Here is a 13,970-nt window from a genome sequence, read left to right as displayed (position 1 = left end):
TTATGTGACAGTTTAGGCTCTTTTGCTGTTTTCTCAATGCTCTCATTAACTGACTGGAGCCTTAGCATGTCTGTATTACATTGGGGGTGTCTGCTTGTTTGTGTGCATGAGTATTTTAGAGGCTGGTTGGGTTCTGTTACTGGTGATTTGAATTTAGTTATATATGTGATACATATATAACTAAATCAAATAGTACTATTTTTAGTACTATTTGTACTAAATGATTTTAGTACTATATTAGTAATTTTTTATTTTTAATAATATTTTAGTATTATATTATTTTATATTAGTATTATTAGTATTATTATTAAGTATTATATTAAATTAGTAGTAGTATTATTTAATATTATTTTAGTATATTTAGTAATATTTTTAGTGTATTTTATCAAGTATAACTATTTTTTATCATTTTAAAAATAACTGATTTACCTTTTTTAAAACAGATTTTTGCCTTCCCCTCCAAGCCCATTTCTGAGCTCTGATTTCTTTACTATTTTGTACAGGGTTATAAAAGAAAGGGTTGTTTTTGATCTAAACACAGTCTCCAGTTCAGCTGTGCAGTTTTTCCATAGGAGGCAGGAACTCAGTTTTACCCCCAGGAAAAGGAGTGTGTGGGGTAGTGTAACTGTGCCCTAAACCCACAGATGTTCTGTTGGGCACTTGGTGTGATGGAACCTCTGTAGCTGTCCAAAGCCTCTGATGGGGGTTTGGTTTTTGTTTCTTTTCACAAAGAAGTGAAATCAAAAATCCAAACCAGTGTCATTTCTGGAGAGCAGGAGTTGAGCATCAATTTGTCACGTTGAGAATCAATCATCTCCTCTACCTCTGCCCCCTTTAGCATGATAATTCTCTGAGTAGAAGAAATGTGCTTGCAAGAACCCCCAGCACATCACAGCACTGCTTTCCTACGTGAGTTTGTGTGTCCTGAGCTCAAGGCATCAGTGAGCAAACTGCTGCCAAGAAATCCAGCCTGTCAGGAGGGTCTTTGCTCTCTTCCTCCTGCAGAATTGCTCTGCTCAGCCTGCTGGGCTGTGCCCTGCCCAGGGCTGCCCTTGGCATCCCTTGGGTGGGGATGCAGAGGGAGACCAGCAGGATCCAGCTGCTGCTGGGGAGCTTTGCAAAGGGAACATGCTCCACTGCTGTGTGTGCTGGCTGCTCTGGAGGAGGGGAATTGGATCATTTTTCTCATTATCAGACTCTGGACACGGCTCCAGACAGTGGCAAAGTGCTTTGTGCATGTGGGCTGAATTCATGGGGAGGTTTGTCTGGATCTCACTAGGTGGGTGCAGGCAGCACTGTGCTTGCCACAGATCAGTCACAGACAGCCCTTCCAAGGGGGGTGAATTGCACAACAGCACTTGTAGCTGCCTCTCAGAGTGCTTGGGTCCCTTCTTTGCATGCTTGGAGGCTTTTGTCGCAGTCCAAGTCAGGCTGCTGAGCCTCTGGCTCACTGGGCTCCTTCCTATTGACTGGGAAAGTCAGTGGTGGTATTTACTTACTGATTGAGCCCTTCTGTTAAGAAGCAGAATAATTTCATTTAGAAAAGACCCTTAAAATCATCAAGTCTGTGCTGGTTTGGTAACTTGGCCCCTGGTGTCTTGTGCATGGCCTGGATGCTGCCTGTTCATGGTGTTTGCAGGTACTGCAGAAACTCCAGGGCTGGGATCTTCTTTGTCTCCAAGCTTTTTCTTTGTCTCCAAGCTTCTTCCCCCTCTGGCTTTTGGAGAAAAGGCAGCATTTATCTTCACCAGCAAGCTCTTTGATGTGTGCTCTCTCATGAGTGAGTGTTGTCCTGTTCCCTGGGCCAGGAAAGGCCTGGCCTAGTCTGACACTGACATTCTGGGAGGGCACTGGGCAGCCCAGGTGGCTGCTGGCCTGACAGATGTGGGATTCCACTGGAACACCTGGGCCAGGTTTGCTGTTAGCCCCTGCACACACAGCAAGCAGACATGAAAAGGTGCTTTGGCCACTGAACATGATGTGCTTCTTTGCTCTTTCCTCTTGATTAAAAAAACCCCACAAACAACAAACTAAACAAAACAAAACCCTGGAAAGAGGTGCAGAGATGAATGAAGTATCATTCTAGTGGCAGAAGCTGTGTTATTTCCGTTTACTTAAATGAAGAAGGGTTAAAAGAAGATAAAATCAGTCTGTGAGTACCTGGAGAAGATGTGGAATAGAGGGCTCTCTAAGATACAGGGCTATCAAGATCTAATGAGCAGAATACAAAGCAAAGCTGTGTTCTCAAACTGGAATTGAGATGTTTTTACAAAAAGGGGTTACTGGAGTGAGTGCATGAGCTCTCCAGCTGAGGCTTTTGAAGAGGCTGTGCTGTGTGATTCCAGGTCAAGGCTGGGATGTGGAGGCTGCTAAATGAGTTGCTGTGCCCTTTGTATACAGCCAGGAAGGCCAGATCAAGTGAAGTCCTCTCAGGATTTCAGCTCCTTTAATGTGTTTAGCTCTGGCTGCAGACTGCTGTGGTCTTGAGCAAGGCTTTTGTCTGTCTCTGATTTCTGTCCATCAAATGAGGCATAAAACCCAGCTCATCTCCCTTTGTGGCAGTGCAGCTGGAATTCCAGCAGGACAGGGGCTGCCCTTTGCAGGAGCTGAGTGATGCCAGGGGAGTGAGTCTTGTCTTTCAGTTCAAGGTCCCTTTGCCAAGTGATAAATGTTGTATACAGTCGATCCAAAAATTGTGTATTTTCAAAAAACCCAGCAAAATGAAAGGCTGGTGTCTCTTCTTCGGCATTGTCAGAGTGATCATCATGTGGCTCCATATTTATATTTATTTACTATGTTTTATTACATTTCAGTATTTTTGTCACTGTGTATTCAAAGTCTAGCCCATTGGAAGGGCACTTTTACTTTGTGGCTCCCCATCCTCTCTTCATCCCCCTCTCAGCTTTCACAGAGCTCTCCCTTCTGCCTGGGGACATCCCCAGTGGCTGCATCACCTTCTGGAGAGGGGAGTGCTGCTGCTGGAGTTTACCCAGGCAAAGGCTCCATCAGCACCACGGCTGTGAGAAGCACCCTGGGATCCTCACAGTGCTCCCAGCTGGGGTTTCTCTGGGTCCAGGTGCCTGCAGGGCCCTGGGGCTGTGTGCTTTGCCTTGCTCATTGATGACTCACAATATTCTTCCCTCCTGCAACGCCCAGGGCTTTTCCCCACTCTTCCCAGCCCTGCTTCTGCCTGGTGTGTGTGTGTGTGAGAGAGAGGCCCAAATCAGAGCTCACCATGTTTTACAGGATCTGCTTTGCTTCTGTGGGCTCCATCCAGCTGCTGCCTTTTTTTTTTTTTTTATTATTTTTTTTAATTTCAGTGTTGAAGGAAGCAGCTTCATGGAACTACCTTAAACTGCCTCTTAGCAATGACCTATTAGTGCAGCCAACAATAACAGCAGTGTCTAGACCATCTGAGCACAGCTAAATTATTCCTTTGTCCCTTCTTCATTTGCTTTCTCTCCTGACTCTCGAATTGTTTTGGGTGGTCCCTGTTGACCTTCAGGCTTTCTATTTCTCCCTTTTCAAAACTTTTTTTTCCTCTCCTCAAGCAGTGAACTTGCTGTACTAAGACTGAAAGTCCAGGTTCCTCTCTCCCCCACGCAGGCTGGAGCCAAGGCCACGTAGCAGCCCTGGAAACGTGTCTCTGAAGGGCAGAGAGATGTGTCATCTGCTGCCTTTCTGGTGTCACTCCCTGGCTGATTTTGCCAAGTAGACAAATGCCCCAGATTCACAAAATTCACAGAATGTCTGGGTTGGAAGAAACCTTCAAGATCATCAAGTCCAACCCAGCCCCAACCCCTCAACTCAACCCTGGCACCCAGTGCCACATCCAGGCTTTGTTAAACACACCCAGGGATGGGGACTGCACCACCTCCCCGGGCAGCCATTCCAGAACTTTATCACTCTTTCTGTAAAAAACTTTTCCTGCTATCCAACCTGTATTTCCCTTGATGCAGCTTGTGTCCTCTGGTTCTGTCAGTACCAGATTCACTCTGGTAGTGCCTGGGACTTGCAAGCCCTAACATCTTGCAGAGCTGAAAACCTGATGAGAGAAGGAGGCATTCTGGTTTTGATAAAGGATCCTGCCAAAATGGATGAGTGTATTTTAATAAAAATATAAATCCTGTCTACTGGAGCTTCTTTGGTCATTGATTCTTGGGAGTGCTCTTGGCTTTCTGCTCCTGTGTGTTCCTCTCTTCTGTGTGGCTGTGGATATTTCCCCCACCCCCAAACCCCTGGGAAATTAGTATCTTTTGAAACATCTATTATTTTTGGTTGGAAGTGATCCTTGGTTGGATGGGCTGGCAGTGTGATCAAACAAGCTTTGTCACAGGAAGCTGATTTAAAAAGCACAAAATTAAGTGTGTTGGTGGAAAGTAGAGAAGAAAGGAATGAGTTTCCTACTAAGGGAAACAGCTGAAACCTGAGGATGGAAAAAGAGACATTGGGGACAGAGGGACAGTACTAAACACAATTTATTTTTATGTTTCATATTTGCTGTCTCTATAATCAGCTTTTCTCTGTCCTGATCTTCCACGGTAGAAATAATCCTGTTTTCATGTTGTGTTGGAGATCAAGTGGGATTTGCTGTACAATTCATCCTGTCAGCCCCACAGTACCTTAAGTGAATTTGTGCAGAACGATGCCAGAGTGGAGCTGGGCCAGGAGCTTGTCCAGGAGCAGGAACCTGAGAGATTTCCAGGAGTCTCCCAAGCCCACAGAGCTCCAAGGATACTTCATCAGTGTTGTGCAACTCACAGATGTTCTGTTCTGGAGCCATGGCACAGCCTGGGGAGGTGTTGGCTGTGTTGCCTTCTCACAAGGCTGGAGAATATTTGGGTCCTGCCAGGGCTGGATCAGGAGAAGAGGATTTTCCCAATTCCTGACAATTGGCATTCTGTCCCTGGGAGAGCCATCCATCCTTCACCCTGTCCTGACTCAAACCCAGCCAAAGAGAGCAGGAGCAGCCTGTGACACCCCTTTTGCTGGAAAGGCTTGGGAGTGCCATTTGGATTTAATTATCCAGCTCACTTCAGTGCTTGTTTGAATTTTGACTGCACTGGCTGAGCTGGCTGCATCTTTCCATGGAACAAAGTCCTCCACCCTTCTTGGGAGTCAGCTGGGAGACCCCAGGAGCAGTCATTAGGATGGGCAGGAGGCTCAGGCTGGAAAGGATCAGTCCCTGAGCAGAGCTGGCCTGGAGAGGACTGGCAAGTGTGGGTTTTGCAAGAGATGATGCAAATTGTGCTGCTGCTGCTGCTGCTGCTGCTGCTGCTGCTCAGAAGTTGCTTCAGAGCCTGGTGTGGGGGGTTTTGTTTTGAGCTGTCATTGAGGTTTTGGTCATTGCCTCCCTGAAATCACAGCTCTCTTGGAGTAAAAACACACTGCTAAAAGCAGATGGTAAATACTTAAGCACATAGAAATACATTATTTGAAGGAGATATTGTAATTCTGCTTGTGCTTAAGTCGTTTTTCACCCTCCAGCAGCAGAAAGCAGCCTTTCCTGCTTGGATAGGAAGTTTTCTTATCTTATTTTGCAGCAGTAATGTCATGGAAGTGGATTTTAGTTTTTTGATAATCAGCACTCATATTTTGTAAGTAAAAATCCTCAGATGCTTTTCAGAATGCTCTTTTGCTGTGGTTTCTTAGTAGATAAAGGAAGGAAAATGCTGATTTGACAGTCAAATACAAGAAATAGCTTCTCTTTCCTTTTTTTTCTCTTCAGTACCTGATTCAGGGCAGCTGGAGCTCAGTTTTACACCACTTATTCCATTCAGTTGATGTTTGGGTATTTCTGAAACCAGCTGAATTTAAGCAGTTACTGAAAGTGAGTGGATTCTCATTGCTTTGCTGTGCTTGGAGAGATGCAAAAAGTCACTTCTGGCAGAGAATTTTAGCCTTTCTAAGAAATGTGACTGGGTTTGCAGCACCAGGAATTTTTAAACCTGTGTTTGGTGCAATTTTTTGTATCATGGACTGGGTTTGTAGCACCAGGAATTTTTAAACCTGAGTTAATGGACTCAGAAGTCTGTTACAATAAAGTTCTGGCAAGATTGCTGTGTAGATAGAGGAGGAAGACAATGTGATGTAAACCATGTGGGTTGAGCAGAGATTCCTGTCCTGAAAGATGCTGCCAGGGGGGGTTTGGAGGTGGGAGAGGGATGGGGAATTATTGGGTGATTTGACTCTGTCTCTGCCTGCTGGCCCTGCTGGCCCATGACACTACAGATTGTGTTTTGTGTCAGGCAGTGCAGGAAATTTTTGTTGTCACTCGTTGGAAAAAAAGAGAGAGAAAAAAAAAAAGAGGGTGAGGGGCACTGTAGAGATTAAAGCTTTGGTGGAAAATTCCTGGAGGGTGGTGTAAGGGGGCTTTGTTTTTGTGGGTTTGTTTTAGCTCATCCCTCCCCCTGTTCTCTCCCCCCCAACAAAGAGGAAAAAAAAAAAGCCTTTTTTTTCCTTCTTTTTTCTTTTTTTTTGTGTTGGGTATTTTCCTACTACAAAATTTCTGTGGAAAACTATGCTTGTCCCAGAGGTCCTTTAAAAAAATCCAAAACAAGCCAACAAAAAAAAAAAACAAAAAACAAACAAAAAAAAAAACACCAATCCCAAACCCAGACTTTGGGGACATTCTTGATGTGTTTATTTGTTGTTGTTGGTTTGGTGTTTTTTTTTTTCCTGAACTTGAACTGAAAATTATCTTTTTCTTGAGTTTTTAGCACTTCAGGTTGTGCTCCCTGCTACTCCTTTTGGAAAAACATATCTGTACTTTTATATATATAATGTGGGAGGCAAAAGGGATTACATTTTCATGTACTTACGTATGAATTTGATTATTTTATCAGTAGTATTTTTAATATTGATATACAGATATATGTTTATATATTAAATATGTATACACACATTGCCTACAGGAAAATATTGGCTTTTTCCTAAGAGTTTGGTGTAGGCATTGGAGCTCATTCCTGAGCTCTGAAATGTGAGACTGGATTTTAAACCTTTTCCCCCAGTTTTTCCCCTGATTTCTTTAATATACCCTGGGAGCAGAGCATGCACAAGAATTCTTTTTCTCACATATCTGAGTTTTTTTGTAGCTTCATTGCTCACAGAACCCAGCAGGAGGAGCAGAACAGGAGGAGATGGTGTTATATCTGAGCAGGAGGATCCAGGACATACACCTCCCTGGGGAGAGATCCTCAGTGTTTGGGTCCAGTCCTGTCTGATTTCATATGGGTTTTGTCATTTTTCACATATTTGTGGACTTTGAGTTAAATCTGCAGGCTGGCCTGGCTTAGGGGTGGTTCTGTCCCTGGAGACAGTAATTTTTAGACAAGATTTGTAGCTGTATTCATATTTTTTGCAGTAATTTCTGCATGTGCCTTGACTGTGGCACGAGCATGGGGGAGCAGTGGGCTCTCACACCCTCCCACCAGTGTGCCCTGCCCTAGGTCCTGACAGGCTTCTTGCTTCTTGTGCTTGGTATTTTGCCTTTAACACTTCACAGCTGCTTCAAGAGGCCACAACCACAGATGCTGAAGTGTTGGAAAAGAGGAGATTGGTTTCAAAGCCAATGGTTCCTCAGAGTTCTCCTGTTACTGCAGAAATCAGAAATCCCACGAGGGCTCTCAGTGTTTTCTCCGAGCACTGCTGAGTTTCTCTCTGTTCTCGTGGATTCCTTGCCCTCTCCCCTGGTTTCTCACTGCTCCTGGTTTGGAAGGTCAGTTGTGGCTCTTGAGCACCTTCAGTGAAGAGGGAGAAAGGACAAGGACATCTTTCCCTAGCCCAGGTTCCTCCAAGCCCCATCCAACCTGGCCTTGCACATGTCCAGGGATGGGGCAGCCACAGCTTCTCTGGACAACTGTGCCAAGGTCTCACCACCCTCACAGGGGAAAATTTATTTTTAATATCTAATCTAAACCTGCCCTTTTTCATTTTAATGGCATTTTCTTTTGTGCATGTCCTGATTGAGAGTCCTTCTGCAGCTTTCTTGCAGGGGACAATGAGATCTCCTTCTCTCACTTGTGATGAAGGAACCTGTGTTTTCAAGACAGACTGGGCTGGGAGAGACTGTGGTGTGGTCTTGGAATGCCTCTCTTAACAGGAAAAGCTTGGCATTGTGTCTTTTGATCCATTTGTGTTGAAAGTTTGTATTTGCAGTGCTGTATTTTCACTCTGCACATCCGAGGGCAGGGTTGCTTTCCACGCTTCAGTTGTCTCTTCTTTTCTTGCAGATGAAGAAGAAGCTCTGAACTCTATTATGAAGGATTTGGCAGCGTTGGGCAAGTGTGGGGGGCTGCTGGACAACAACAGGAATAAAAACAGTGTCCACTCCAACAAACAGGTATGGCTTTGCTCCTTCAGGCCGCCCCAAACTCCAGCAGACCGCAGAGGAGGGCATGATGCTTGCCATGCTGGCTCAGCAGAGTTTAAATGTTAGAACTGAAGTTAACAAGTGCTCAGCACATCAGAAATTATCATTTTACCAAAATTAGCATTTTACCAATCTACAAAGCTTATGGCCTCTGTTAGAAGAGCTGAAAGGAAGTTATAGGCATCCCTATATCACAGAGGAGCAGAGAAGGGTAATGCCCCAAATTTAACAACAAGACCTGAAACTGGGTTTAAATGTCAAGTCTCACCTCAAGGCACTTGCAGCTGTTGTTTAGCTCTGAAAGTAGAAGAACTTGTTTCAGGCTGTGCAGCTTTAGGGCTTGGATAAGTCAATTGTTTTCTATTGACAGCGTTAATGAAATACGAGATTTATTATGTGCACATTTTGCTTCGGATATTTGAAAGACAGACTGCCAATTCTGAGCTGTAGACACCCAGGCTCTTTGGGGAGGAATAATGTCATTCTTATATAAAGTATTTAATTATGAATTACTGCTGTTTATCTTTATGCTCCTAAACATTTTGGCCATGTTGCGCATTCAGAGTTGTTTTGGTGAGCAGAAAACATTGTCCCTTGAGCAAGGTCAGAAGTTATTTGCTGACATTGATACAATAGCTGAAGTGGATTTAATAGCATGTTTGTCTATGGAGCAAATAATATGAGAACATGAAAGTTGTGAAGAAAGAATTGAGTTATCAAAAGAGCAATGAAAAAAGGGAGAAGAAGACTGGGACAACTGGGGAGCTGCTGGAGAAGCTCCCCAGAAATCCACATGGAATTCCACCTCTAGTGCTATGGTTTAGAATGAGATTGCAATCAACACTACAACTGCTGGGTGCCTAGCAAGGGAGAAAACAAATTGTCATTTGCTGTCGTCATGCATGTTTTAATGTCACTTGTGCTACAAACAAAGCAGTCTGGGTGCAGGGAGGAAAAATCCCTTCCAGAATCCCTGTGGGCTCCCCAGCCACATGCAGACGAAAACACGTGCGCACGTCTGGTTTCAAAGCGTGGCCTGGCAGGAGCAGCTGGCCAAGTTGAATCACTGGGTTTGTGTTCAGCTCAGGCTGAAAAAAGTCCAAGATGTTTACAGAAGTGACCAGAGAAACTCAGGGCTGGCTCCCTGCAGCTGCAGGAGAAGCAGAAAGCCCAGAGCAGCTTTGGATGGCTGCAAGGGCAGCATCTTGTGCACAGTGATGGGTGGGGACAGTGAGGAGCCAGCTCCAGTTGCTTTCAGGGTAGCAAAGCTTTTCAGGCTCCTCTTAAAACATTTGTTTTGCACCATGGGGGGAAATCCCTGCTGTTGTTTTTGAGACCTGGTCTGTTAATGCAGCACATACACAGTTAACCAGATAATTAATCAAAAATAAGGAAAATGGTAGTTTTCATTGATTGAATTCTTATCTGCATGAAGTTGGCATCGTGCAATCAAATCCACACCCATTGCCCATCCACTCTTCATCTTCATTAATGAGTCACCCATAGAGGTATGCCGTGTTCTGATATCAGCTGCCAGTTGTATTTAATTTTATTACAGGAATTTTATTATATTTTACTATATAAGAATCAAACTTTCCTTCTCATTAGAGCACTGATGCTTGGAAAAACACTTCCTCCTTTATGATTTTTCTTTTTATCCACGAGCGGAGCTGCATGCTCAGGGTTGCCCAGAACTCCCTGATGGAGGAGATGAGGATGGTGAGGATCCTGCTCTCCCCACACATCCGGAGCTGAGGGGTCAGACCAGCAGGTCCCAGGAGGTGCAGGGCGTTGGAGGATGTTCAGTTGTTGCCTCACTGGATTGGACTGGCTGGAACACGTCTGGCTCGCGGCACTGCGGGAGGTGGGGAGCGGCCAGAGGAGGTGGAATTAGTGGGAACTTGGTTCGTGTTTCTAGCTCAGTTTAATCAGCTTGTTTGGGTCACTTTTAGGGTTTATTTTCATTGTTTTTTTTAGGGCAGAAATAGATGTGGGGAAGAGATTGCTTTGGAGGTGCTGTTGTCATGCTTGCTGTTCCTTTGGTACTTGGTTTTCCCTTTTTATTGCTTGCCTAATCCTGTGATTTTAATTGTTTAGCTAATCCTGTGATTAGGTTGGGCAGCTGGGCTGAAGGATGCCCTGCATAGTTCCCTTCTTGCGAGGTAAATGAGGCACAGGGCCATTTTGGTGATAAAATGTCCTCTTGGTCATCTAATTGTTGGTGCTTCTCATGAGGCCCTGCAGCAACGTGCTCACATTGAACTACTTGGGTTTGGGAGTTCAGTTAGTAGATTTATAAAATAATATTTCTTTTTCTGTGGAAAAATGTTTTTTCTGAGGCATGGGAATCCTTTGGTCAGTGTTCCAAATTTCCACTGGAAGACAGAGTTCACAACAAGAATGTCTTGGCTAGCTAGGCAGTTCTCTGTGGCTTGCAGCAGTTTTTGGTACACAGAGAAGCACAACTGAAGTGCTATCTCATTCCTGTCTCCTGGAGGGCTTCCTCAGTGCTCTCTTGACACAAGTTGAAGATTGAATCCTGCCAGATTGTATTCCTCGTAGGCCTGGGCCACACAAGAAAACAGCCTGTGGTTGTGTGTGCTCCAAAATGTTTCTTTCCCAAAATATCAATAGTTTTGCTTCAGTTCATCTTAAGAAATGAACATCCTTTGGCAAATTTCATAAAAATCTTTCTTTTCTTAGTTTTCTTCCCTCACAAATGAGTTTAGGGTAAAGGCTGAGTTTCTGAATGTGCAGTGCCTCGTGGCAGAACTGGCTGGAAATCAGAACAGAACAGGGTGGCTTATTTTCCTCCCTTGAATTCCCAGGTAGCTGGCAGCAGATGTGATGCCTGAGCTGGAATTCCCTGAATCCTGGTCAGGTGTGGCAGCCACTGCCTTGTGTCCTGCCTCTCTGCCTTGTGGGAATTATAGGGACAGCCATGGAAACCCTTTTCTTTCCCTGTGTGAGGTAAAGCAGAGCTGTTCTTTGGGAGCAGAGGGATCCTTCTGACATTATTCCTGGTGCAGCTTCTGCACTGCTATTCCTCTGTTCCTCCTTTAATAACAGAGTGATTCTGTTATAGGATAACTCTGTTATTCCTTGTGCATCCTCTGGCATGGCTGGAAGGAGCCCTTCCAGGCTGTCTCTCAGACTGAACAAGGGAGTTTGCTCATAGAAATGTGTCTGAAGAGGGGAAGAAGGAAACAGGAGAATGAAGATCAGCGTTGTGTTCATTAAGGAAAAAGACGAGTGGAATAAGAAGGGAAACCCCGAATAATTAGGAAATCCTGAACAAAAGGATGGAGGGAGAAAAGAGCAATTAAATTAGCATTTATTTTGGATCTATTTATGTGCACATCCATTCATTTCTATAAATAGCACTTGGCAACTGGCAGAATGAAGCTGCTTGTCAGTGGGCCTCTGTCACAGCCAGTGACAGCCAGCAGCTCCTCTGCCACCTTAATCACCATGGAAAGTTCTCCCACGGCAATTAAATGTTTGTAGGAAATGTTTCCCCATGTACATCAAATGTCACACTGTCCTAAAAGTCATTCTTTTAGTAAATTACCTCTGGACTGTTCTCCTTGGCAAGCTGGATGCAAGACAAGGCTTGCTGGTAACTCCAGTAAAATGCAGCTCATTCTGTAGGGCTCTCTGTGGGTTTCTGAGCAGCCTACAAAGGTGTTGGGCTTTATCACCTGGAGGATTTGGTGCGGACGGGGGAAGATGGGAGTCTCTACGAGGGGATCTGCAGGGATTTCCCCACCTAGGAAGCAGAAACAAGGGGGCAAATCACTGACTGGGAAAGCCTTGGCTGGAGATGGCAGAGGCAGTGGAGTCCCAAGGATTTAAGAGGCTTTCCCATGTCTGCACATGGAGCTGACTTGGGTGTGAAGAGGGTGATACCAGTGAGAAATCCAGCTGAAAAAAGGCTATTCCCTGCCAGGTGGGTGGCTTTAGATAAACACTTTGAAGCCTGTGATTTCTGCTGCTGTCTGAAACAGAAATGTCTGCAACAGGCAGCAGTGAACCTTCTAGACATCATCACTGTCCTCTGAGCTGCTCAGGTGCTTTCAGAGGAAAAAAAGCTGCAAGGATCCGGAGGGACTGGGATATATTGTGCCTTCTCCCCCTGCAATGATGAAGGGGCAGTGCCAGACAAACTGCTTTCTGTCTGATTGCTGAATAACCCAGTGTGGGGGGGTTCTGTGCAGATAATTCCCAGTGCCGTGCGTTACTCATCTCCTGTGGTCGGGGCTGCGCTCCAGCTGTCTGGTGTGTAAGAACTGAGGGCTGGGCTGATGCAAACGAGCTGCACCTTGGGGAAGTGTAGGAGTCCCCCCAGCCTGGCCCTGTGGTGCTGATTCCTCTCAGCCAGAGCCAGGAGTCGAGGAGGAATCCCACTGCTTTGTGGCTTTGTGCGAAGGGAGTGACTCGAGCGCGGTTCCGCGGGGTTTTCTCGTTGTTTCCTAATCCAGCGAGTAGAAAATGACAGAAGTGAAAACAAACCCTCTGATTACCCTGTGGCATGCAAAAGTGGGTATATTTCATTGTCCTTGTGTGGGCAATGAAATACACCCACAAAAGCGAGTGTATTTCATTGCCCCTGTGTTACCCAGGCGGGAAACTGAGGCAAAATAAGTGCCCGAAATCTTGTGGGTGGGTATGAGCAAGGCTGGAATGAGCAGCACCAAAGGGAATAGGAGGCCCCTTGCGATGATTTTTCCTGCCTTCCTGACCACAGAAGGGTTAATGCTGAAGTCAGAGGCTTTGTCCCAGTTGGTTTGGGAGGCAGCTGTGGGTTTGGGTGGAAGAAGTGCTCTAAAGGCCCCATCCTGGTGATGTCTCAGCATGGGCAAAGCTGTGCTCTGGTTAGGTTTGACAGGAGCAGGTCTAAAACAAGCCACAGAAGTGGCGTCTGGACAGAGCACTGTTTCTGATGGCAGCAGAGTTTAGGAGGAGGAGAGGACGTGACAGGGGGAATCTTTGAATTTGAGCTAGTTTGGGTTTTTCCAGAGTGGCAGTTTTAGTTTTTTCGGTGACACAGACAGGCATGGAGGTGCAGGGCCTGCCTCTGCCATTAGACAGCCTTCTCCACAGGCTCAGCTTGGATCTGTACCCCAATTTGAGCAACCCCCTGGCAGTTCAGCAGAGAGAGTGCTCAGCATCTTCTGCTCTTCCAGAGCCGCTTCCATTTTAGGACTAGCTGCTTGTTTTCCTGCTCTCCGTGTGTGCTTTTATTACAAACAGCAGTCAGCTCTTCAGGGATCTCTGTATAAGATCATGATTCACCTCGTTTGGAAACACTTTTTCCGTTTTTTTCCAACGTTTTCCTTAATCTAAACCAGCACACAGGGCTGTTGCTCCAGCTCTGAGGGCCAAGCTTGGCCTGGCCTGCTGGGGTACATGGACCTCAGCCAAAAGGCAAAAGCAGTTGCCCCCTTTCTCCCCTCTGAATTCCTTCTCTGAAGCTTGGCAGTTGTGGTCTTTTCTCTGTCAAATCCAAAATTTTGAGGAAAGAGCCAAAAATACCTCAAGGAAAGCCTGGAAGGATGGTGATGGCTCTGTGGCCACGGCAGCGGCTTTGCTTTTTCCT

At 45.5% G+C, this 13,970-nt stretch overlaps 1 protein-coding gene across 2 annotated transcripts in view; it reads left to right on the top strand.

Moving 5' to 3' along the window:
- Positions 1 to 13,970, top strand: part of LOC131087011 (mitogen-activated protein kinase kinase kinase 3-like) — an 80,485-nt gene that overhangs the window by 30,135 nt on the left and 36,380 nt on the right. For both annotated transcript variants that reach the window (XM_058030370.1, XM_058030362.1), the window contains exon 3: positions 8,232 to 8,341. In XM_058030370.1, the coding sequence (XP_057886353.1) occupies positions 8,232 to 8,341 (110 nt within the window). The remainder of the gene's footprint in view (positions 1 to 8,231; positions 8,342 to 13,970) is intronic.

Source organism: Melospiza georgiana, chromosome 1 (genome assembly GCF_028018845.1).
Source record: "Melospiza georgiana isolate bMelGeo1 chromosome 1, bMelGeo1.pri, whole genome shotgun sequence".
Lineage (NCBI taxonomy): Eukaryota > Metazoa > Chordata > Aves > Passeriformes > Passerellidae > Melospiza > Melospiza georgiana.
The sequence above is the reverse complement of the archived record's forward strand: the minus strand, read 5'-3'. Positions and strand labels throughout refer to the sequence as shown.